Source organism: Electrona antarctica (assembly GCF_951216825.1).
Source record: "Electrona antarctica genome assembly, chromosome: 1".
NCBI classification, from domain to species: domain Eukaryota; kingdom Metazoa; phylum Chordata; class Actinopteri; order Myctophiformes; family Myctophidae; genus Electrona; species Electrona antarctica.
This window is the reverse complement of record NC_136806.1, coordinates 44,825,979-44,851,212: the sequence shown is the minus strand read 5'-3', so window position 1 is coordinate 44,851,212 and position 25,234 is coordinate 44,825,979. Positions and strand designations below refer to the sequence as shown.

Here is a 25,234-nt window from a genome sequence, read left to right as displayed (position 1 = left end):
TTGAGGCTGAAGAAGGTACCCCAGCTCTGCTATGGTTTATCTTATCTTATTGTAGAGATAGAGACATTTAAGTCCCTGCATTTCTTCTCTTCCCTGCTCATCACTTAACATATATTCAAAAAGGCACCTTCCTGAGAATTTAACTGGAGTGAATTAATTCACAAATAGAAATCCCTTTCTTAGACTTCATAACCAGATGCAAAGTATGTGACTTGCATCCTATCTGTAATGCTTATGTTTAGCTCCATATGAGTGATAAAAAATATGAAGGTTAGGTTACCCTTTTTCAGTAGACACAAAGCTATAATGCTAACACACATCTGTCCCAAGTGAAGACCTTGCATAGCATTTGTATACAAATCAATCGGCACAGTAGAGGTTGGTGGTATACAGCCATTGTCCCATGGGCCAGAATCGCCAGATGTAGTCACAGTCACACGGACTCATGTTGATAGCTAGTATAACAATTCCACAGTTTCAGACCCACCACCCCCTTCAGTTATGCATTGAAACTTGTCTTAAATGCCAAACTGACATAGCATTAACTACATTTCATGTCAGGAGAATGAGAATGCAAGCTCACTTAATTTGGAAAGATAGGCCTATGTATGTATGTAACTAAGTTGGTTTAACCAGTCTAGACTAGAGCACTATTTTCTATGGGTCACAAGCAAAATGTCCCCTTTTTTATTTCAAAAGATTTAAAAGGGTAATAAAGTATTTAATAAAAAATACTTTACAGTTTGCAAAAAGTTAGGTACAGTTACACAATGCTAATGGTGACATTTTATCATATATGCACCCTGTTGACATCATTTTGTTGTGTGGCCATCTTATGTGTCATTTTGGGGGGTGGGTGGGATATGAGGAATTGCACCTGACTGTAAACAGGGAGGGACTCATGGTGAAGAGTGCTGAATACTCCACTTTTAATGTAGGCTAAATGCTAGAAAATAAGTTAGTTCCCGACCGTTTTTGATTGATAGATTGAAGTATTTATTAACGGTTTGCAGAATTACAGTACATTTGAAGGACGACAACTTGTTTACAATAGGGTCCACCATTTTCAATTAATCAGAATGTACAAATATACACTTCTATATAACCAAAAACAGGAAATTGTCATAAAAGGAGGTAAAAAAAAACATACAGAGGGGAAAAGGGGTGGGGGATTCAGATTTTATGGGGCCAGTTTTAAATTGCGGTTGTCCGTAGGTGCCTTTTGAGGGCGGTTTTGAAGGAGTGAAGGGATTCACATGTCTTATTGACTGTTGGTAGTCCTTTGTTTGTGCCGAATCAGGGTTGTAAATAGTTTGTTGAACTCCCTGCCTCTGGCGTGTTGAGACGACAAGGACAATTCAATTCAAGGAGATTGCTCGGTAAACTGAACAAGTCTTGATATTTAATGACCTATGACCCAGCTTAAAATATTCTGAAATGAATAGAGTATTCAGTGGACTTGTTCTCTTCTCAGGGGAAATTATTATGGCTGAACAGTGCACTTAGTACCACAACAAAGATGCTTACACAATGTAATAGATTACCATCTCTGATGATTTTGTTTTCTATTGTGTGGCTCTGCAGTAGTGTCTGTCTGTCTGTCTGTCTGTCTGTCTGTCTGTCTGTCTGTCTGTCTGTCTATTTATATTTAACTGAAAAAGGAATAATGGATAATCTAAGTCAATGGGGCTCTAATCAGGCTGAAACCTTGCCCATATTTGGGGTATGTGTCATAGATACATACAGTCAGACAACTGACATGTAGAGGCTGGCCACATGAAGTCCAAGATCCACATACATTGTATCCATGCCATTCCCATGTGGTTCCTGAGATGGTGCACTTGATAAGATTATTTAAGAACAAGTCATTGTGGACCGCCTTTGTTGTGTGTGAGTAAAAACTGGGTTAATTTAGTGAACTATTGATATTTATTCAGTTTAACAATACAGTCCGACGTCAGTCCAACATTTTTTTCTAACAATGAACATGGCAATGGCAACCTTGTCACTGGCCGTCCCCTGCAGGGTTCAGTCATTATGCGAATTAGAAACCTGCAGACTACAGTCAGCAAGCACAATGGCTGCTATACATTTCCCCCATGGTTCCAATTCTTACACACCTTACTGCCACTGACTCTGTTATTTAATCAGTCAACATTGTCATGTGCTCCAGGGGATGCGATCCCGATTATTTGACATGGAAATGTTTCCAAGTGTCACCAGAAACCACTGTTCTTCTTTGTTACAGGTATCACATGCAAATATGAAGTGTGAACCTTAATCAACAAACTCAAGTCCTTTGAAAGAATGCTAATCTCTAATTGGAAAAACTACCCTACAGCAAATAGTCCTTGGTAGAGCATATGCCGATACCTATGTCATCTATTTTCACCTAACCCTACTTTTTTGTTTGTTTCAAAATGTATACAATAATTCGTTTATTTTATGAAGAAAAAAACATTTTGAAAAATATATATATTTTTAAATGTAGGAAAAGTAAATGGGATTTTTACTCTAATTGTGACCCATACAAATTGGTCTGTGTCCCACAAATGGGTCCCGGCCCACAGTGTTTTAGACAAATGTCAATTTAACAAGTACAATTTTCTTGTGGTATACACATTTTTGTGTGTCATATAGGCTTCACATTTAACAAATCCTATGATAAACAAACAATATGGCCTCATGTCGACTCTAGACTGTTAGTGGATGATGTTTGGCTGCAGTATTTATTTTGGGAAAAATGTGTCCCGCTTCATAAACTTAACCTTGGTGTGCAAAACCATATCCACTGTAGCACTTTAGATTGGAGACATTGTATGCTCTTATCTTACCTTCTTAAATTCCCTCCACATCACATCACAGACATTGAAAAATATATTTTTGATAAGCACACTTTATTGATTTTTTAAGTCACAAATAGTATGTCATGAAATAAAGTTCCAACAAATATTTTTGTAACCACTGTCCACTACTTCATAACCAGGTGCGCATTTGTAACTTTCATCCAATCTGTGGGTTATTTTAGTTGCATAAAGGAGTGGTGATGATGAAGAAAGATGAAGGTTACCCTTTGTCAATTGCCTTGATACCAATGCCCTCTTCCAGGCACACAATTCTACATATCAAATGCTAAAACACATCTGTCCCAGGTGAGGACCTTGCATGATATAGTACCATTCATATACAAATTAGCCAGCACAGTAGGAGTTGGTAAAACCATTGTCCCATGGGCCAGATGCTGTCTCGCAGGTTCTGACGTGTAAGCTATACTATCATAAACAAGAATGCCACAGTTTCAGAACCCCCCCCCCCCCTTCCCACCACAACTACCCCCGACAAAAGTAGGCCAGTCTCGTCTTGAAGGACAGAACCTTTCATGTAAATGCATGGGGTTCCCAACATTTTCTGAGCACTGAACCCCATCTGTCTCAAAGGTTCAACTGAAGCACCCCGTATGATTTTTTTTTACACATTAGGAATAAATGTTTCAATTTCAAAGAAGATGATCTACCCATGGAGTGAACAATTATTACTATTTTCACTATTTGAAAAAAATAAATAAAATTAAGAACAATTCCTAATAAGATTGGGCATAAGGGATAAGGTACCTCACAAATGTATTAAAGCAGCACTATGTAACCTTATTAAAATGTTAAACTTATCTTATGCAATTATGTTGTCTCCCTGCTATAGAGACATTTAGTAGATCATATCAAAGGTCATGGCTCACCTACGTAGACAAAGGATCTGCCAGGAATTTTGACCTATTGGTCAAGACTCAAGCAGGCAGGCTCTCAATGGTAAACATGTCAGCAGACTCAGCATAGGAAACCGGGTTCAAATCCGGCATAGAAGAGGAAAGTTACATATAAACTAGTGCAGCTTTAACTAAACTGTGTCAGGAAAATAGAACGAAATATAAATCTCATTGTTTGTAGTCGTCGGTAGCATAAATGTTAGTACAGACATTTTGCCACACAGGTACCTGTGTTGGGTACCTGTGTGGCATATGTTTAGTTTAGTTGTAAGGTGTATATGTCCTGCTGCCTGACTGTGTGTGAGTTATATTTAGATAATACATCTAAAACAATATAACTGTAGTGTACAGTAACTGTAGTGTATAGTTACACACACACACACACACACACACACACACACACACACACACACACACACACACACACACACACACACACACACACACACACACACACACACACACACACACACACACACACACACACGAAAAGAGTACTATGAAGGACTGAAGTCTGTCTACAACGCATGGGGAATCAGAGACACTGTCCGATACACAGCAAAGTTTAATGTGAAAGTTCATGTGAGGCTGATCCATCCATAAGAATTTATGTATATCCACAAATACGGGAAATGCACAAAGGCACAAACATTACGGGTGCAGTTATGTTACAATCACAAATTGATGGCACATGTGTAAAGTAAAGTAGGCATATACATGATTAGAACATTCCTATCCAGTCATTTTGGGGCATAAACAAGAAGTTAAATCTCATTGTTTGTAGTCGTCGGTAGCATAAATGTTAGTACAGACATTTTGCCACACAGGTACCTGTGTGGGATATGTTTAGTTTAGTTGTAAGGTGTATATGTCCTGCTGCCTGACTGTGTGTGAGTTATATTTAGATAATACATCTAAAACAATATAACTGTAGTGTACAGTAACTGTAGTGTATAGTTACACACACACACACACACACACACACACACACACACACACACACACACACACACACACACACACACACACACACACACACACACACACACACACACACACGAAAAGAGTACTATGAAGGACTGAAGTCTGTCTACAACGCATGGGGAATCAGAGACACTGTCCGATACACAGCAAAGTTTAATGTGAAAGTTCATGTGAGGCTGATCCATCCATAAGAATTTATGTATATCCACAAATACGGGAAATGCACAAAGGCACAAACATTACGGGTGCAGTTATGTTACAATCACAAATTGATGGCACATGTGTAAAGTAAAGTAGGCATATACATGATTAGAACATTCCTATCCAGTCATTTTGGGGCATAAACAAGAAGTTAAATCTCATTGTTTGTAGTCGTCGGTAGCATAAATGTTAGTACAGACATTTTGCCACACAGGTACCTGTGTGGGATATGTTTAGTTTAGTTGTAAGGTGTATATGTCCTGCTGCCTGACTGTGTGTGAGTTATATTTAGATAATACATCTAAAACAATATAACTGTAGTGTACAGAGTACACACACACACACACACACACACACACACACACACACACACACACACACACACACACACACACACACACACACACACACACACACACACACACACACACACACACACACACGAAAAGAGTGCTATGAAGGACTGAAGTCTGTCTACAACGCATGAGGAATCAGAGACACTGTCCGATACACAGCAAAGTTTAATGTGAAAGTTCATGTGAGGCTGATCCATCCATAAGAATTGATGTATATCCACAAACTCCACACAAATACGGGAATTGCACAAGGGCACAAACATTACGGGTGCAGTTATGTTTCAATCACAAATTTATGGCACATGTGTAAAGTAAAGTAGGCCTATACATGATTAGAACATTCCTATCCAGTCATTTTGGGGCATAATAAACAAGAAGTTGAAGGATAAAATTAAGTCTGATAATGATTTAGGCCTACTGTGCATGTTCACAAACTTCACATCATATACATTAGGCCTGCTTTTTAATATTAAATAATTAAAAAAGCATCATTGTTATTATTATTATTAGTTTTACATTTTGTACAAAATAGCCAATTTTATATTGAGGCGCATGTCCCTAGACTAGTGCCCACCTGTAACTGTATTGGCTATTTCTATTTAGCCTACTACACTATTGTTTTTCTTTATTTTTGTTGTCAACAATGTTGAAAACTAAAACCAAAACAATTCCATTCCATTTCGAATGGAATGAAATAAAATCAGGAGTGTTGAAAATGCTTGATGGTTTTCCAAAATCACTTATCTTATACATATACTGTAATGCATGTGCTTAACTTATATACGTTATCCATAATGTATGGTGATCTGGCATTTTCGCCGCGCGGTACCGTCATATGACGAAGCATATCAACCAGGCCTTTATTCTGCGCCATGTGGCTCTGTTCTGCGCAAAAGGAAGAGGCGGTGACGTTTTTAATCTATTCTGACGTCACAAGACAGCGTTTGTATAAATAAAGGCCGCTCTCCTCCCCCACCACCTTCAAGCTTAGCACACTCTTGCTTACGGTTGTTCTGCGGTCAACAAGTCTTTAGCTAAAACCGAAAATGGCTGACCAACTTTGTAAACTTTTTGTCGGTGGACTTAACGTCGATACCGACGACGATGGCCTCCGAAAGCATTTCGAGCAGTTCGGCACACTCGTTGACTGCGTCGTCGTGGTGAACAAGCAGCTGCAGCGGTCTCGTTGTTTCGGCTTTGTAACCTACTCGACGGCCGAGGAGGCCGACGCCGCAATGGCGGCTAGGCCACATGTCGTCGACGGCACCACGGTCGAGCTGAAGAGAGCCGTGGCGAGGGAAGAGGCCAACAAGCCCGAGGCCATCGCCAAAGTTAAGAAAATATTCGTCGGGGGGCTTAAAGACGACATCGAGGAAGACCACCTAATCGAATATTTCGGTCAGTTTGGCGAAATCGAGAAGGCCGAGGTGATCTCAGAGAAGGAGACCAACAGGAAGAGGGGATTCGGCTTTGTCTATTTCACGGATAACGACTCTGCGGACAAGGCGGTCGTCATGAAGTTCCACAACGTCAATGGACACAAGGTCGAGGTGAAGAAAGCCCTCACCCGGCAAGAGATGCAGGCTTCGCAAGGCGGCCGCGGCGGGATGATGAGGGGAGGAAGAGGAGGGGGGATGAGAGGCATGAGAGGAAATCAAAATGGCTTCGGCGGTAGCAGAGGAGGCTACAACAGCTACGGGGGTGGTGATGGCGGCTATGGCGGAGGCTACGGAGGTGGATATGGCGGCGGCGGTGGCGGATATGGAGCCAGCGCTGGCGGCTATGGAGGCGGCTATGGCGGAGGCTATGCAGGTGGTTATGGAGACCAGATGGGCGGCTATGGCGGCGGAAACGGCTACAATGACTTTGGTGGCGGCTATGCTCAGCAGCCCTCAGGCTACGGCCCCATGAAGAGCGCTGCTCCCAGTGGCGGCTACGGCGCTCAGCGCAGCGCGGCCCCATACACCCGAGGCGGCGGCGGTGGCGGCGGCGGCTATCAGCAGAGAGGAGGGGGCTATAGTGGCGGCTACTAGACCACCTCCTTCGCCCTCCGCAACGACAGACTGTTCGCGAAGAAAACCTCCACAAACTCCTCCGCCATACCTCCAGATTTGGACGAAAGTAAAAAATAATTAAATGATGGGGCGTCTGCCGTAATGTCCAACCACGGCAGAACTATCGGACACTGTGACCCCCTCCCTAATCAAAACGGAAGACCTCAAAACCCCCAAACAGGTAGGAAGATCCCTTCCCAGAAAACCTGATTTGCACGAGCAGCTGTTGCCGTACTCCTAGGACACATTGATTCGATTATTACGAATTTCAGACTCAGAGTATTCCTTTATGTTCCCATGTATAGCTGTCGGGCCTGTAGCTGTCGTTTATACATTTGGTATCTGCTTTTTGCGTACATTTTTTGGAACCTTTAGTCAATGTAGGACTGTTTTGTTGAAAATATTCTATATATGATTCATTTCATTTTAAGCAAATGGTTTATTCGTTTATTTTCATTCTAAAATTTAGTGTGTTTCCAATGTATGGGGGTGAGGGCGCATGTGATATGGTTTGCTTTTTTTTCCTTTTTTTTTTAGTTATGTATTTGGTAACACATTTGTGTAACTACTGCTTAGTGCTTGTAGCTCTTAGCTCATTTAGTAACGGCGGGAAAAATGGTGCTGCAGTATCCAGGCAGCGTCCCTGTTCTTATCCAACCATGTTGTGTATAAAAGTCAACGTCAGTAATTTCCCATCGCACATACACATAGTGTCCCAGTTTATCACCATCCTTCCTAAATATTGTTCCTTTTCCATTCACTTGCAGCAATATCTCATGTATATTGTATTTTGGTTGAATTTTGGTATGCATATTATTAATGTATGTTCATTTTAAATAAAAAGTTAAACAAACTTAGCTTAGTTATTATTACTCATTTAACCAGGTTGCCTTAAGTTCCACTCCACAGGTTATAGAAGTGATTATGACTTCCATCTCGTTGCACATTAGTTACATGGCATCTGTCCCTCTGTTTAAGCGTACTCCCAGGTTGGTGAAATGGTTAAACGGTTGTAGTCTACCCACAGCCAATGCATGTTGGCTTTGTAGGGTTTGCCTTGTATACATTTATATAAAAAAAATTCTGGTTATTTCATCTAACCCTTGACTTTTGAATATCACTGAATTTAATATATTGTGGACATGGGGGCGTTGATGTTCATCTCTTGATTATTCCTATATTTAGGTGTTCTTACTCGTATCCCACTATCCCAGCAAAAATAGCTGTAGCAGTTTTTTATAGGCTACATCAGGACCCTGTTGATTACCTGGGGTCGATTGTGATAGGACTCTGAAATATCTCTTTAGGATATCTTCATCCAGCAACCTAGGTATGTAAATCAACCTGTCTTCACTATGTGTTGGTCAACCATGTATGGAATTTGCCTTTTTGAGATGGTGTGCAAATGCACCATTTTCTTAATATAACTTTTACTCATAGTTTTTTACTTAATTATGCGTCTTATTGATTATTTAATGGAACGGGCGGGGTCTGCTCAATTCGGTCCTATATCCAGATTAAATGGGTGGAAGGGGACCCAAGTTTTGTTCCTCATTTACTGAAGTAATGGAACGATATTGGTGTCTCCTGAGGAAATCGTCCCGTGTCTTGGTTCTCATTTTACCTCTTTTGTCTCTCCAGGTTGCTATGGTAACCTGGGTTCCAGGGCATCACCCCAATAATGGAATTGGGTGTGTCTCCATGCCAACCAGGGACCAGAGAGGTGGCTGTTCCTTTTTCCTACAGGTGATCCCAGAAAGGATTTGGTCCATTTACAGTGTCGTTCCAATGCAAGCGCAGTCATCAATTCAGTTGATGAAATCTTTTATGCTTTTTTATCCTTTATTAAAATTAAATTGTGTCATATTTCAATTTGTATGCAAATTGGAAAAAGTTCAAATCAGAATCCCTGGCAATTGCTGTTTTAAGCATATTGCTTTATTCACTGTTTTTACCTGTAGAAGTATCACTTTTAGAAATGTTGAGATTGATGATGACCACACTTTCGTTTTCCTTGTACCTGTATGAGTAGTGCCAAATGAGCCTTCTGGATTCAATAAATATGTATACTTTGTTCAAGTAGTTCCAATGGTACTCCAAAAGTTACTGGTATGAAAGCAAAGATGTAACTCATCTTGACAGAATATGTATTTGACCCATTTTGACCTGAGGCTGAATCTACAAATGTCTAAATCACGACAGTTTTCTGAAAAACCTATGTTTCTATGTCGGTGGTTCTCAAACTATTTTATGTCAAGGACCCCAAAAATTATATGTACTTGGCTGCTGACCCCCCCCCCCCCCCCCCCATCTGAAAATATGTAGTTCCAGGGACCCACCCCAGAAGAAAAGATTTTAAATATTCAAAGATTTTTGCCACATTTTCCAAAAATGGCAGATCTACAAGCTCATAGCACGGCACTCGGTGCCAAGCTATGAGCTTGTAGATGTGCTATTTTTCAATAGCTAAAGTATAACGTAATCCTTAGAACACCAAGGGGTTCCCGTCATTAATGGGTTAAGATTAGAGATGTGTTCTGAGCTTGCCTTGTAGATTGGCTATTTTTGGCAACATGGTACTTTCAGTGTCGAAATTCCATTATTTATGAAATCTACAATAGAGTATATGGATTTAGCAATATAATTTGAATATGCATTAGCAACCTATCATTTAATGAAACCGATTAAAGGTCCTGGACACTAAATGCATGTCTTATTACCGTTAGTTTAATATGGCTGATTATGCCTCTTCTCACTCAGGGCAGGCCTGTGGGCATGTACAGTTGTACACTCGGGTTTGACAACTCCCTCACATTGTTTAACCCATTTAGACCTGAGGACAATCCTACAAATGTCTTCTAAATCCTCAGTTTTCTGAAAAACCCTATGTTTCTATGTCAGTGGTGATCAACCTATTTCATGTCAAGGACCCCAAAAATTAAATCTATTTGGCCTCCGACCCCCATCTGAAAATATGTTGTTCCAGGGACCCCCCAGAAGCTAATATTTGAGTTCAAATTGTTCGCTCTGAAATAATATAAATTCAAAGATTTGCGCCACAGTTTTACGATTTTTTTTTCAAAACAAGCTCGTAGCGCTGCACTCTGCCGCACTACGAGCTTGTAGATCTGCTATTTTCCAATAGCTAAAGTATAACATGCTTATAAAACACCAAAAGGGGTTCCCGCCCAAAATGGGTTAAGTTGAAATTACCTACTCGGCTAATAACAAAAGGTATTCATGTGGTCTGGGACCTCTGAGGGAGTCCTCTGTAAAGCCTGTCAAATTTCAAATTGTTCGCTCTGAAATAATATAAATTCAAAGATTTGCGCCACAGTTTTACGATTTTTTTTTCAAAACAAGCTCGTAGCGCTGCACTCTGCCGCACTACGAGCTTGTAGATCTGCTATTTTCCAATAGCTAAAGTATAACATGCTTATAAAACACCAAAAGGGGTTCCCGCCCAAAATGGGTTAAGTTGAAATTACCTACTCGGCTAATAACAAAAGGTATTCATGTGGTCTGGGACCTCTGAGGGAGTCCTCTGTAAAGCCTGTCAAATTTCAAATTGTTAGCTCTGAAATAATATAAATTCAAAGATTTGCGCCACAGTTTTACGATTTTTTTTTCAAAACAAGCTCGTAGCGCTGCACTCTGCCGCACTACGAGCTTGTAGATCTGCTATTTTCCAATAGCTAAAGTATAACATGCTTATAAAACACCAAAAGGGGTTCCCGCCCAAAATGGGTTAAGTTGAAATTACCTACTCGGCTAATAACAAAAGGTATTCATGTGGTCTGGGACCTCTGAGGGAGTCCTCTGTAAAGCCTGTCAAATTTCAAAGTGTAAACAAAAAAAATACATTTAAAGAATGTAAATCTATGAAGCCATCAAAGATGCACCCCCCCCCCCACCCCCTTTAAAGCTAATTTGAAATGCAAGGCTTTCTCATAGGGGGGTCCCCGCTTTGCCTCGCCTCTCTCAGCTAAGGCGTCCTTGACCTGAAAACATTGAAAACCACTCGCTGACTAATCCATGGGTTTTCAAATGGTTTTCAATTATCAACATCGGCCATCATCTTCAGTTTAAAAGTGCTTTATGAATCACAAAGTGGTTCATACAACCAACGAAATGTAGCCTAGTTATTAACAGCTTGAACAAAAGCCAGATGTAGGCCTATTTGACAGTGCACTGTGCAGAAACACAATTGCTTGATGCATAACGAGCATCACAGCTGAATACAGACACACTCACACACCTTCCCTCTGAGAGTCCTTTCTCCAAAAGCCCTCGAATATGATTAAAGATTATTGTGATTGTGGTATCACATGCTCAATTCATTTTCCATATCTTTGATTTGCGGGACTGTAGTGCTATTTTAGGACTGTCCCGGGACAGGTGGTCAGCCCACCAGACAAAATAGTGGTGGTCCCCAGGTTGCTCTTAGTCAGAATGGTGGTTCCTGGGTCAAAATCAGTTGAAAACCCCATATCCAGGTCTAACAGTGTTCAGGGCCTTTAAGAAAATGTCTCATGAAATCAAGATGATGGCAATTATTGCTCACAATTTGGTGTGAATTTGGACTGGAACTAAAAGCTGTGAACATGTGCCATTGATGTAATGAAATTTAAGATCTATCGTATGTTGGATGAACACACTGAGCCACACTCAATTTGTAATACAAATAATTACCTGGTTCATGATAGATGTTTACATTTGCAGGTTATATACATGGCAGCGAAATGAATTGTACTGTTCTCTTTACCTCTTTTGTAGGATAGAAGTGCTTGACTGTTTCTGACCATCCCATAATATGGAGAAAGGAGCCTTGTCAAATGTACAACTTGTACAAAATAACTTATTTTTTTATTTGAATCTAAAATAAATATATTTAAACAATTGTTCTGATGTATTTCTGTATTTAGGTCTAAAAGCATGCCAATATGTATTTATCTTGGTTTCCAATTGTACAGTGTAGTAGGTGAATGAATGGCCTACATTATGTTAGTCATGTTGATTGTGATTTATATGGTCAGAATACTTTTTAAAAGCATAAAGTAGATTGATATGTTTAAAGGACCAGTTTGGTTGTGATGTTCTATGCACTCTTTGAACAGTAGAGCATTATTTCATCTTCCAATAGAGGGAAGTTATATTTTTGTGCCCACAATATTTAATGTATAGAGCCACTTGGGTTGGACAAACACATTAAATGTTTTAAGCTTATGGGGTCTGCTTGGATCAACAAATTTGATCTTGACTCAGCATTCGTCATAGAGCCTACAATATCACAGGTTTAGTGTAAGGAAAATGGGTGATTGTTTTGGTACGAGCACCATTAGTTTTATATTTGAAAAGTGGGAAAGAAAGAAAATCAGGATGAGGCAGTTAAAATAGATCAAAAACCGTAGCTGGCTGCAGATTCTTGAAGATACAATGAAAAAGGTAATATCTGCACTCTTGAGTATAGTTTATGAACTTTGTATTTACAGCAGTGGTCTACCTAGAGAATAAAGAAATAACAGTTAAAATAGATACAATATTTATATAAAGTAAGATGCATGGTTTAGTAGAGTTTTGGTTTTGCAGGGCTGTGCTTTTAGCAACCATGGGATTCAAAGTATAATTTTATTTGAGCTGCTTAAATTAAAACAAACCACCGAAAATTGCAGATCTACAAGCCCGATGCTTTGCATCCGCGACGCATTCTGAGCTTGTAAATCGGCTTTCTCCTAAGGTGGTAGACGTCAGTGTGGGTGGGCGGAGACACTCGAGTCCACCAATCGGCGTCAAGTACGTAGCACAACGCACGGCGCGGCTCAGGACGCTCCGCCCTACGTCGTTCCATTGAAGAAGGAGACGATTTGAGTTTTCAGATCCCACTTTCAATTCAGACGCAATCATGACGAATCAACTTTGCAAGCTTTTTGTCGGTGGATTGAACATAGAGACCACGGACGATGGCCTCCGAAAGCATTTCGAGCAGTTTGGTCAGCTAACCGACTGCGTGGTGGTGCTGAACCAGCAGCTTCAGCGGTCCCGCTGTTTCGGCTTCGTAACCTACTCCAGCACCGACGAGGCCGACGCAGCAATGGCCGCTAGGCCACATGTCGTAGATGGCAACACCGTGGAGGTGAAGAGGGCCGTATCTCGAGAAGACGCCAACAAACCAGAAGCGCTCGCCAAAGTGAAGAAGATTTTCATCGGCGGGTTAAAAGACGATATCTGCGAGGAACACCTCCAAGATTACTTCGCGCAGTACGGCATGATCGAGAAGGTCGAAGTGATCTCCGACAAAGAGACCGGTAGGAAGCGAGGCTTCGGCTTTGTCTACTTCGAAGACACCGACTCCGCCGACAAGGCCGTGGTGATGAAGTTCCACAACATCAACGAACACAAGGTGGAGGTGAAGAAAGCCCTGTCCAAGCAGGAGATGCAAGCGTCCGGCGGCGGCAGAGGAAGAGGAGGGCGAGGAGGAGGAAGAGGGATGGCGTACAACGGCTATGGCGGCGGAAGAGGCGGCGGCTACGGAGGCTATGGCGGTGGTTACAACGACGGAGGCTATGGTGGTGGCGGTTATGGTAACGGAGGGGGATACGGCCAGCAGGGAGGTTACGGGGGAGGCTACGGCCAGCAGATGGGGGGTGGATACGGGAATGGTTACAGTGACTTTGGCGGCGAGTATGGACAGCAGTCCTCCGGTTATGGTGCCATGAAGGGGGGTAGCTATTCAAACAGGAGCGCCGGCGCTGCTCCTTACGCCCCGAGGGGCGGAAGTGGAGGCGGTCGGGGTGGGTATGGTGGATATGGCGGCTATTAAAATGTCTTAGTATTGCAATGTTCATAGGGAAAATCTGAAACGAACCGAATTTCCACACAACCCACGCGCGGGTCGAGAGGCACCCGTTTTCTTTGTGTCTCTCAATGAGGGAGCAGTGCCCATCACCCACACCGAATGATATAAGAACTGCCCCTCCCCCCTGGACCCCATCTGCCACCATTCTGCAGAGAACAGCAACAGACATTGTGGACTTTAACTACCAAGAACTAAATTTTTTTTTGTTAAGTGTTGAGATGTAATTTATTCCACTGGGGAAATTGCTTTCTGTTTTGAGGGATGTGTAAATCTTGTCACTGCTTAAAAAACCTTAGAATGGAAGCTGTTTGTCTTACAAACCAGCCAGATACGTTTATTTTTTTGGCATCCTGAACTCAGGGTATCAGTGTGGCAGTGTAGCTTGAGTCTTGAAAAGTCACTTTTCATGCCGTTTTTGTTCTGTAAATTGACATGATGGATGATGCCCTTTTGTTTATTTTCTTATGTTGCATTTTGGAGAATGTTTGAAAATCATGTGTTCAGTTTTACCCCCTATGTTTTACTGTTCTTGCTTTCATTAAAATTTTTAATGTTTTTTAAAGCCCATGAACTCTACTTGTACTTAATTCCAGATTTCCAGTGGTACTTCGTCTGTTTAGCTTGCTAAACCAGTTTTTTTTGGCGGGTTTTGTGGTAGCCTATATGCAAAAGGTATAATGGAGGTGGTTGAAAGGTAAAGGGACTTAAGGTAGCCTGAAGGCGTGGATCCCTGGCTTAGGCTGTGTTGCAATAATCATGACCTGATTTTACTTATCAAGATGTAGCCTACTATTAAAGATCACAGTTAACCACCAGGTGGGAGTATTCAACAGTTGATCCCCATTCATCGGCCATTTTACTAAACTCAACCACAATTTTGACATTTGTGCCGGGGACTGAAATCAATTACAAAAGTGTTACCAGCACGCAGCACCCCCATTTATTTAGGCAGTTTTATATACAATTTTATTTTGAGAACTATGCGTTCCATTATCTCTGCAACTTTTCAGGAATATAAATCATGCAGTTTCTATTAGCTTCGATTTCTCCATCGATGTCCCTGAACTGCCGACAGAGGGGAGGGGGGGATTGGCATTTTATCATGAACATTAGGACCAAAATGGTAGGTTGAAAAGTGAAGTTGTCCTTAAGATCAACCGCAGGATTTTGGGTTATATCGTGGGTGTCCTGTGGGTGTCTGCCTGCAACTCGCTCACCGGTCGGGTGCTTAGAGTATGTGTATGTGTGTGTGTGTGTGTGTGTATATATATATACTCTTAAGGTCGGGTGCCAGATGTGACTATTGTATGCAGTTTTAACCTTAATCTCCTCATACCTCGGCGCTGTGATCAAATAACTCTTAATACATTCTTTATAGTGTTGGCTTAGCTCTGGTCCATAGCTCTAATACCTAATAAAGTCATTAGAGCTCAGCTATGGTTCTGGACCAGATAGATATGATTGGGTGATCAGGGGTCATCAACTGATCAACATGTCCGTACACCGTGGCAAAGACTTGGTCTTAATTGTCCGCGGCATTTACTGAATGTCACGTCTCAAGGTTTACGTCAAAATATGTATGACACTGATTTACTATACGAGTCTGGCATACTGGTCATCTAACGTTATTAACGTTACGTTAATGTCTCTCGATCCCCAGAATTACAGTGTTTCAATGGCATACATTACCGGGTTTCACTCGCTCAAAACCCGGTATTTATTTTTATATTAATCTGAAGATATAGCAAAATAAACTGCATTGCAGCAAATAGTAATTACTCTTAATTATGATTCTACTTTGTGAAGAATGTGGGCCGAAATAGACCAAACTCCTCGATGTCAATGTATCCAAGACGATTTGTAACTTTTTTCTTTTTTTCTTTCTGTGGAGGGCAGTAGCGCACAAGAGATCCGTGTAGTAGAATAGAAGGTAGTTAGACAACACCAGCAGAAACAGACCGGGCTGGATGCATCACCACCATTCTGTGTGTGGACATGGAGAGTGTATCGTTGGGGTGAGTTCTTGATAAGCAGCAGCAAGGATTACGTTACACTACTAGATTACTACAGCCTGTGATTCCACGTCCATGTGTGATTCATGCTGCTACTACAGCGGTCGGATCATGACTTTACTGTTGGACCAAGCAATCAGCTAAAACTGGAGCCCACCGATGGAGCCCACTACCACTAGCCTAACGTTAGCATTGTTGGCTATTGGCTAACTGTAAGTTGCTAAAACTAGGCGAGCTAATCATACACGTAGCTTGCGTGAGAGATAGAGCTCTCAGACTCTCGAAACGTGTTTGGTTCATTGTCAGGGCAAACTACTTTATAATCTGATCAGTGTTTTGTGATGATAACGAGTTGTGTTCTTGAAACAGTAAAGTTAGCCTGTTAGCGACGTTAAGGGGCAAACGTTAGCCAGCTGAGCAGCTCGTTACAACAAATCCCAAGACGGATATAAAATGAAACTGAACAACCACTATTACCAACCAATATTGTCTCACACAGGAGAGTTATGTTCGACAATAACGTGAATCAGATCAGGATTTATGACTTGATGGCAGGTGGCTGTCGATGACCCGTGGTGACAGCATCCTTCCCACCCCGAAGAGTGAGGAGAGAGGCGTTGTACTCATGAAGCTGAAGCATAATGCATATATACTGTGAGAATGATCTGAGAGTTGTTATTAGTCTAGAGGCATATTTTTCAGAGAACCGCGACGTTTTCTCTGAGTTAACAAATTTAAAATCCTGACGAAGTTGACATGTCCAGTTGTGCATTGTCAAGGCTCCCAAGGCAAGGTTTGTCATGTCATTTGACTTATCAAAGTTACTTACACCCACTCATAACGTTCTGTTCTGGATTATGTATTTTGCAGCCACTTACACTAAAACTCTTCAGGCACAGGGACCTGAATACATTTTTAACAATTGCTTGTTATTTTTCAATCAAATTGTTTATCATTAATCTAGCCAGCCAGTCTCCCATGCTTCCCCTGTATTCCTCCTTCCTGTATTACTCTCAGATTGTTGTACATCTCAGTTGTCGTGGAAATTATTACTCTTTAGCCTATTTTAATTTACATCAGCATGCTTAAAATTCCTCGAATGGCCATTTATGATTATGGAGATAAATATTAGGTTCTTTATCACTCCACTTAGATTTCAAACCCAGGCTGAACACACTCGTCTATAAAAATATAAAAGTTCTTCTTGTTCTAATAGAAAAGCCACACAGTACACACATTGTCGCATCTTTTGTATGAGATATGGCACACAGTACTATCCATCAGTATTTTCTCCCCATCCATTTGTGGCTTGATTTCTTTTCACGTTAACCCAAGACCTCTAGTCCCCAAGACTTTGTTGTATTATCCTTTTTGCCTTAATGTCTGACTTTACCATGCAGAGATTAAAATAGGTTGCATTTTGCAAAACACAGTTTATAGTTAAGGGATGCAGTATACTCTACTGTTTTTTATTCTAGTTTATTTTGCTAGCTTTAGTTATAATAATCATTTCTTCTTCTGTTTTCTACATGAATATAACCACATTATAACCATATCAAATGTAATGGGAGTTAAATGCTGCAATTTGTAAAAATGGCAAAATATGACTCCTAACATCGTTGAAGTGGGACTCATAAAATGTCCCTGGGACTCATCTAAAAGACCATCCCTGCATCCCGGGACTCATTACATTGAAAACTTATTTACATCACTGACCATGGGCTGTTTACATTCTGACTAATACAGTATTCAATCAAACCCCTACTCTATGTTTTGAACAAGGCCATGATCCAGCTGGAAGACTTATGATTTCACTGTGCCCTGCACAGATTCAAGGCACGGCGGTACCTATTTTCGTACGTGCCTTACCCCTTATCCCTGAATTTTACTAGTTTGAAAATCATAGTTCAAATAGCCGATCTACAAGCTCACAACGTGTCGATGTAGAGCAGCTATTTGCAGTATTTTAAAATGTTTTTAAAAATATAAAGTTTAGGGATAAGAGGCAAGGCACATGACATACGAGAATAAACCCTAAGTCAGCAGAGCAACCCTAAAACATACCTGAGTCTCCTCTAGGTTTCACAGTATGCATGGTATTATTTTCCCTCGAAAGCTTTGTTTTGTATTCTATAAACACAGAGTTGGTCTGATCTTAAAGGGATAGTTCAGATTTTTTTAACTTAAGTTGTATGAAATACTTGCCATTAATATAGTGGTTGCAACTGTATTAATTGATTGCCCGAGTCCCATGGTGGGAGTTCTGCTCTGGTTTTGGTCAATATTAAGTAGTTCCGGTCATTTTGTGGGGGGCACTGGGGCCACGCAGTAAAAGTAAATGAATCCACAAAACGAACGTAATTTGTATTGTTGACCTATTTCTAAAATATTAGCGCGACTTTCGTTCAACTTTGACCCCTCTATCACATGGAACTATTTTTTGGGCGTAGTGATATGGACACAAAAAACATAGTTCTGTGTGATAGAGGGGTAAAAAAAGAACGGAAGTTGCACTAATATTTTAGAAATAGGTCAACAATACAAATGACGTTAGTTTTGTGGATTCATTTACTTTTACTGCGTGGCCCCCAGTGCCCCCCACAAAATGACCGGAACTACTTGATATTTCACCAAAACCAGAGCAGAACTCCCACCACAGGACTCGGGCAATCAATTAATACAGTTGCAACCACTATATTAATGGCAAGTATTTCATACAACTTAAGTTCAAAAAATCTGAACTATCCCTTTAAAAGCTCTCATTTTGTTTCATAAGGGTAACAGGATAGAAGGGCACCTCAGTGTTAAAAAAAAGTTAAAAAAAAATGTCAGTAAAGAATACATGATTAGAACATTCTTAAACATTCGACAATTACAGTAAGTTCTAATATTTCTACAATCGCTACAACAACTGTATAATGTATATCCAGTAATTTGGGCACATAAACAATAATGCATCCATTGGTCGCATTTACTATGAAAACCTGCATCCCCTGTCCGTCCGTCCATCCCTCTGTTAGTTAGTTAGTCACCCACGCATCGATGTATGGTCACGCTTCGTGACATCACGTCTCCATATATGGTCATGCCTTGTGAAATCACGCCTGCATATATGAGTCGTGACATCATGGAGACCCTTAGATCTCCATATCTGCATGTATGGAGCCGGCCAGCAACTCTACATCTGACCTCAAACCCTAGAATCTAAGGGTTTGAGGTTCTGAGGTCAGGTTTGAGGACGGGTGGGGAAGATCTCCATATATGGAGCTGAGTCAGCTGACCTGTTCTGACATTCCATATGTTAATCTGACCTCATCAAACCCTGTACACTCAAGACACGCTCCATAATGGCCAGTACAGAATTAATTACATATGTTGACCTGACCCCCCATGCCAAAGCGCCAGCGGTCGCCCAGCAGTCTGCCGTCACCCAGGCGGACCTCGCGCTTCTAAACAGTCGCTGCTAAACATGTTAGACAAAATAATTTTATATTGAGGTGCCCAGATGACCTTAGTGGTCACCTATCCTCTATTCATTCAAAGAACATTCTCCCAGAAGGAATGTTGCTTTTCAATCCAGTTTTTGTGTCAGACAGCAGATAGTGCATTTAGAAAATGTTGTATCTTGAGCTTGAAGATTTCTGGGCCAATTTTCCTCTTGCGCACTTGCGTATTAGTTAGTTTGTATTGCTCAGTGTGCTATATCCTAATGCACCTCCATTCTCATGATGGACACTAACCACAAGGCCCCTGAGCTGGTTTGTGTTTGACCATGCTTGGCTATTATTACCTATTTCTAATTGCCAACACTCTGCAATGTGATACACCCAATGGCACAAAACAACAGATTACAATTATTTCTTACAATTTCTAAAAGGTACCAATAATTTTGTTATTTTAGAATGTCTTTGTAGAATAATCAATTTATTTTCACAATATTTTAGTTTTTTTCCGCTGCATACGAGATTGTATGGATTACAAAATATATTTTAATGTCAACATCTTTCAGACAAAATGTTGCTTTATTTTAATTAGTGCAAGGGTTGCAATGATTTGTATGCTATTCAAATTCTAAGCTCATTGTTTTCCCCAATGATCTAGACACTGCCTGTCCTGTCTGACCAGCCGCATGGCCACTGCAGGGTCACCGCGGCCAAACTCGACTACTGGGGATTCAGAGGAGGATGCTGTGGAAGGAGGGATGTACACTTTCAACCAGACACACACCAGAAAGGCATTCCAGCTCATGAATGACCTGAGGAGGTGTGTGTTGTGCATGCATGTGTTTGTACTAGTGGTCCCTGCAAGTATAGAATTTTAGAAATATATTGTCCCTCATTTCTCAACCTTTACTATGGTCATCTCAAAGTAACTGTTGGCATTTATCAATCAGGCCAGGTGAGGTTGTGGCCTCCTGGTGGCGCTATAATAGGCCAATGTGAAAAGGGTGGCATTTCTTTTTACGCCACGGCAATTGGATGATTTGAGTCATTTTGTTCCGAAAATTTGTTTTGCAAAAATCCACCTGTTGGTGGCGCTATAACAGGCCACTGTGAAAAGGGTGGAATGTATTCCTTAAATTGCACGCTGCGTTCATGATTTGAGGCTCTTTGTTCAAAACGGGCCAATCCTGCAAACTTTGAAATGTTAGCCAATTGGGATGGAATATGAAATATTGGACAGATCCATCTTGAGCACATGACTATAGAGATACTGTGTAACGATTTGCGGGATGTTTGGACAGAATCTGAAGGAATAATATTACGGACGGACAGAGTGCAAAACATACTCTCCCCATGCCTTCTGCTGGCGGAGACAATAGATATTAAATGTGAAAATATTCAGATCTAGATCTACTACACTACAGTATAACAGAGCATTAGGATTAAACATGGTAAAATGGCATTTACATAGTTGCCTAAAATGTTGATGTCCACACACATAGTATTGTATAGTTATACAAGCATGGTTATGTGTGTTTTTTTAGTGTCATCCTGTTTATTTTGATTGACTGAATATAAATAAGCCTTAGGCCCCATTTACACTGGCAGCTAAATCCAGCCTGAATCACATCTGTGCCCCATCCAGATCTGAATCTGATTTGTTTAAATAAGTCTAAACCCAAACAAGTCACATGGAATCCGATTTTTTACGAATGCGACTTGAGCCACACCCAAAAAACAACGGATTTGGCTGGATTTGACTGCAGTGTAAATAGGGCCTTACTGTCTCATTCATTCTCCTTTTATTCTTTTCCAGCTCTCTTCTATCCATTTTGATTCTTTCTCTTCTCCATTGTTCTCACTGTTACTGTTTTTTGTTCTTTCCTCCTCCCTTCCCCCTCCCCCTCTCTCTCTCCCTTTCTCCTTGCAGTAAAAACCTTTTATGTGATGTCCAGTTGGTAGCAGGCAGTGTGGAGGTGCCAGCTCACCGGGTGGTCCTAGCCTCCTGTAGTCCCTACTTCTGTGCCATGTTCACAGGTACAGTTACTTTGCCGGCAGGCCACTACACTCCATGACCATACAGGATGTCTCTTCAAGGGGAATATTGTCAGATCAGAATGTCAGAATCATCTGACATGATCCGTGACGGCATGTCATCACAATGTTATGCCTGACTTGGTTGTGTGCTGAGAATCGTGCGTTGTGAGCTTGCATACCTGCTATTGTTGGCATGCCACTAACTAAGTAAATAAATAAATGCATAAATAAATCAGGCTTCAAAGATGGACACAGTCTGGCATGAAATTGATATGTAACATTTCTAGTTGTTACACAGTGGTTATCGTTTTCTTTAAACATCTGGTCTGTGTGTGTGTCTTCAAGATCTGTCGTGTGTTCTTATGTTGTGTCTTTCAATTTGTCATTGATGGGATAAAAGTACACAGTATATATGTACTGTACGTTGTGCAGAATGTGCACGATTAGATTTCCTCAAGAATAAATTAATTTTTTGATAATCTACTGTAGTAAACAGATGTCAGTGTTCTGATGTGCGCACGACTGTGTGTGTGTTGTTGCATGCACTATGTTCCATAGGTGATATGAGTGAAAGTAAAGCCCAACAAGTGGAGATCAGAGAGGTGGACGGTGGAACGCTGAGGACACTGGTGGACTACATCTATACAGCTGAGATAGAGGTCACAGAGCACAACGTACAGGTCAGTTCAAGTGTCAGGAGAGTGGAGACGGGATAATTCTTGTTGATTCATGGCTTCCAGGCATCTACTTGTGAGTGTTTATGGAACACTTATCAGCACAGCTTTGAATAGTACTTTTAATGTTTACTGTTGTGTATTTACATCTCCTAATTGTCATACTTCTGTCATACATCTTTCTTAAGTTCCCATATCCTACTGTGGTGTGGTCTTTCTCTTTCTGAAGCTTCCTGTCCTCTCCTCTCTCAACCTGAAAGGGAATTTCAGTAGAATGTACTCCAAGTCAGTCGCACTGACTGACTTGGAGCAAGTTCTGTATGTAATATAAGTTGCACTTTATTTGTTGAACTGCTATTGGATATCAAATTGGGTTGTGTAGCTACTTGGCCATGATATAACTAAATATTGTCTTGCATCTTTATCACTCTTGTGAGTAGGAACTAGAAATTACATTTTCTCTCTCCATTTACACTCACTGAAGAAAGAAACTGGTCTAAATCAACTCTTTTAGCACATATACATACATGGTTATAGAACATCCATGTTCTAAACCAGTGATTCTTAACCTGTGCAAAACACTTAACATTTATAATTTTAATGATAATGTAAACATTTAAATAAAAACGTTATGTAAAAAAAAATCATGGTGATTCTTTTCTTAAAATCTTGAAAAGAATGAGTTTTCATTGTGATACAGATAAATGGGAACTTAACATATACTACGTTAGTTCTGTTAGTTATGTTCTGAAAATGCAAGCGGCCCACCCATCTGACCCCTTAACACAGCACGTGGGCTGTGAAAACTTTCAATATTCTCAAGTGGGCCCTGATCCAGAAAATGCAGAGAACCACTGTTCTAAACCACTACACTAGACTATACCACCCACTGCCACAGCCTTATTGTTATCCTGATCTTTTTCAGCTGGCAAAGCTTAATTTATTTTGGTAGGTTAACTATTTCCCAAACCTAGTGTGGACTGTAAAAGTGTAGCAGTTAGTCTTTGGCTTCTGCCTTGCATTGGCTATAATGCACATAAGACATAAGAACACTGCCTCAGGGAGCTGTAGCCCATAGTGAATGCACAGGGTCAGGTTGTTATAAGACATAAGAACACTGCCTCAGGGAGCTGTAGCCCATAGTGAATGCACAGGGTCAGGTTGTTATAAGACATAAGAACACTGCCTCAGGGAGCTGTAGCCCATAGTGAATGCACAGGGTCAGGTTGTTATAAGACATAAGAACACTGCCTCAGGGAGCTGTAGCCCATAGTGAATGCACAGGGTCAGGTTGTTATGGATTTGGGTGGCATGAAACTATTTGTGGACAAATGGCTCTAGCGCTAGCCAGTGTCCAGGGCAGCAGGCAGGATACTTCCTGTCATTATTAGTGCAGGAAGTGTGCATGGAGAGAAACAGGAAATCCTCTCACTGTTAACAGTGGGCTTGCTTGATTTGTGTGTGTGTGTGGAGGTGGGGGGGGGGGGATTGGTTAGTTAGCTATATTTCTTGACTGCTTGTGTATGTGCTTGCATGTATGCAAATGAAAACCATATTGTGCAAGAACCCAATTCTAATGCAGCGCTACACAATTTTGTTTTTACTTTTAGTCCAGTTGTTTATCTGCCTAAGTCCTGGGCTCCACTGAGTGTTGCGTCAATTCATGTTTGGACGGCGTCACAAAATGAACCGGGGCGAATGGGTGACGCCATCCAAACGCAACCGTCATTGATTAAGAAGGGAACATTCCCTGTGTTGACGCGACACTGACGGATGCCTGATGGCTGCAGTGGAGTAGCCTGGCGCGGCCAGACTCCTAGCGGGGATTCACTGAAGATTCTTCTATGCGGGGAGGAAACATCAGTGAACCCTCGCTATGAGTCTGGCCGAGCCAGGCTTTAACTCACTCATTGCAGCTGTACGAAAAGCTTGAATTATCCTCTTTTTATCTGCAAAGTGGTTGTTTCATAAAAATTCGTTGATATGTTATGAGCTACTTCCTGTCAAGAAATTCCTTGCAGGTGATTTTTTTTGGGAGTTTGGAAGTGGTCGTTGGATATCATTCAACGGCCCTGCGATCCACCTGTTTTGAATTTGCACATAATGTGGAGGCAGCAGGAGTTTGCTTTACTGAAAACGAGCGCTTCCAACACTTGTGTGTGTGTGTGTGTGTGTGTGTGTGTGTGTGTGTGTGTGTGTGTGTGTGTGTGTGTGTGTGTGTGTGTGTGTGTGTGTGTGTGTGTGTGTGTGTGTGTGTGTGTGTGTGTGTGTGTGTGTGTGTGTGTGTGTGTGTGTGTGTGTGTGTGTGTGTGTGTGTGTGTGTGTGTGTGTGTGTGTGTGTGTGAGAGAGCTGAAAGCAGTCCTAGTTGTTGTTACCCCTGCATGCGACCCGATTCCAGATAAGTGGTAGAAGATAGATGGAGGAAAATAGCCGATCATAATGCATCGTGAGCTTGTAGAGCTGCTATTTTGAAGGGGGGGAGTGTGTGTAAGCATGTCACAGCTGCTGAGAGCAGAGTCCCAGACATGTTCATGCTCTGTTAGGAAAGAAGGCCCCAGGGCAGTTGTGCACAGAAAATGTCAGACACACACTCACTCACACACACACATACTGTAACATGGAGTGAGTGAAAGCGATAAAGCTGTGTGTTAGTTAAAGAAGAGAGGGGCTCAGTGTATGAGAGAAGGAAAAACACAAGGTAAGACTGTGTGAGAGAGAGCGAGCTCTGCAGAGAATACAGGGCTTTTCACAGCAGTCTCTCACTGACCTAGTTAAGTAGCCTGTATAGATGTATCAAATGGCAGCACTGCACCATCAACAGTAGTACACTGACTGGTTGACTAATATTGACTGTCT

General features: G+C 41.2%; 3 protein-coding genes across 9 annotated transcripts in view; all 3 read left to right on the top strand.

Annotated features, from left to right (window-relative positions):
* Positions 1 to 6,263: 6,263 nt before the first annotated feature.
* On the top strand, positions 6,264 to 12,254 carry LOC306926348 (heterogeneous nuclear ribonucleoprotein A0-like). Of its 5 annotated transcripts, XM_079505614.1 has the most exons (4): positions 6,264 to 7,536; positions 8,541 to 8,685; positions 8,997 to 9,101; positions 12,132 to 12,254. In XM_079505614.1, exon 1 carries the CDS (start codon positions 6,348 to 6,350, stop codon positions 7,332 to 7,334), a length of 987 nt encoding a protein of 328 aa, XP_079361740.1. In that variant the 5' UTR covers positions 6,264 to 6,347; the 3' UTR covers positions 7,335 to 7,536; positions 8,541 to 8,685; positions 8,997 to 9,101; positions 12,132 to 12,254. The 5 variants fall into 5 exon arrangements, with proteins under 5 accessions (XP_079361740.1, XP_079361739.1, XP_079361737.1 ...); XM_079505613.1 differs by lacking the exon at positions 8,541 to 8,685; XM_079505611.1 differs by lacking the exon at positions 8,541 to 8,685 and having other exon boundaries at positions 8,997 to 11,468; positions 11,543 to 12,254.
* Positions 12,255 to 13,191: 937 nt separating this feature from the next.
* On the top strand, positions 13,192 to 14,778 carry LOC306925507 (heterogeneous nuclear ribonucleoprotein A0-like). The gene has a single exon (XM_079504369.1). It carries the CDS (start codon positions 13,258 to 13,260, stop codon positions 14,173 to 14,175), a length of 918 nt encoding a protein of 305 aa, XP_079360495.1. The 5' UTR covers positions 13,192 to 13,257; the 3' UTR covers positions 14,176 to 14,778.
* A 1,017-nt stretch (positions 14,779 to 15,795) lies between these two features.
* klhl3 (kelch-like family member 3) overlaps positions 15,796 to 25,234 on the top strand; it is a 28,650-nt gene continuing 19,211 nt past the window's right edge. The window contains exons 1-5 of one of the 3 annotated variants that reach the window (XM_079499278.1): positions 15,796 to 15,924; positions 16,108 to 16,226; positions 20,325 to 20,486; positions 21,597 to 21,703; positions 22,262 to 22,383. In XM_079499278.1, coding sequence (XP_079355404.1) covers positions 16,207 to 16,226; positions 20,325 to 20,486; positions 21,597 to 21,703; positions 22,262 to 22,383 — 411 coding nt within the window. In that variant the 5' untranslated portion in view covers positions 15,796 to 15,924; positions 16,108 to 16,206. Of the gene's footprint in view, positions 16,227 to 16,333; positions 16,436 to 20,324; positions 20,487 to 21,596; positions 21,704 to 22,261; positions 22,384 to 25,234 lie in introns of those variants that run through there. The other 2 variants (XM_079499280.1, XM_079499279.1) reach the window with 2 other exon arrangements.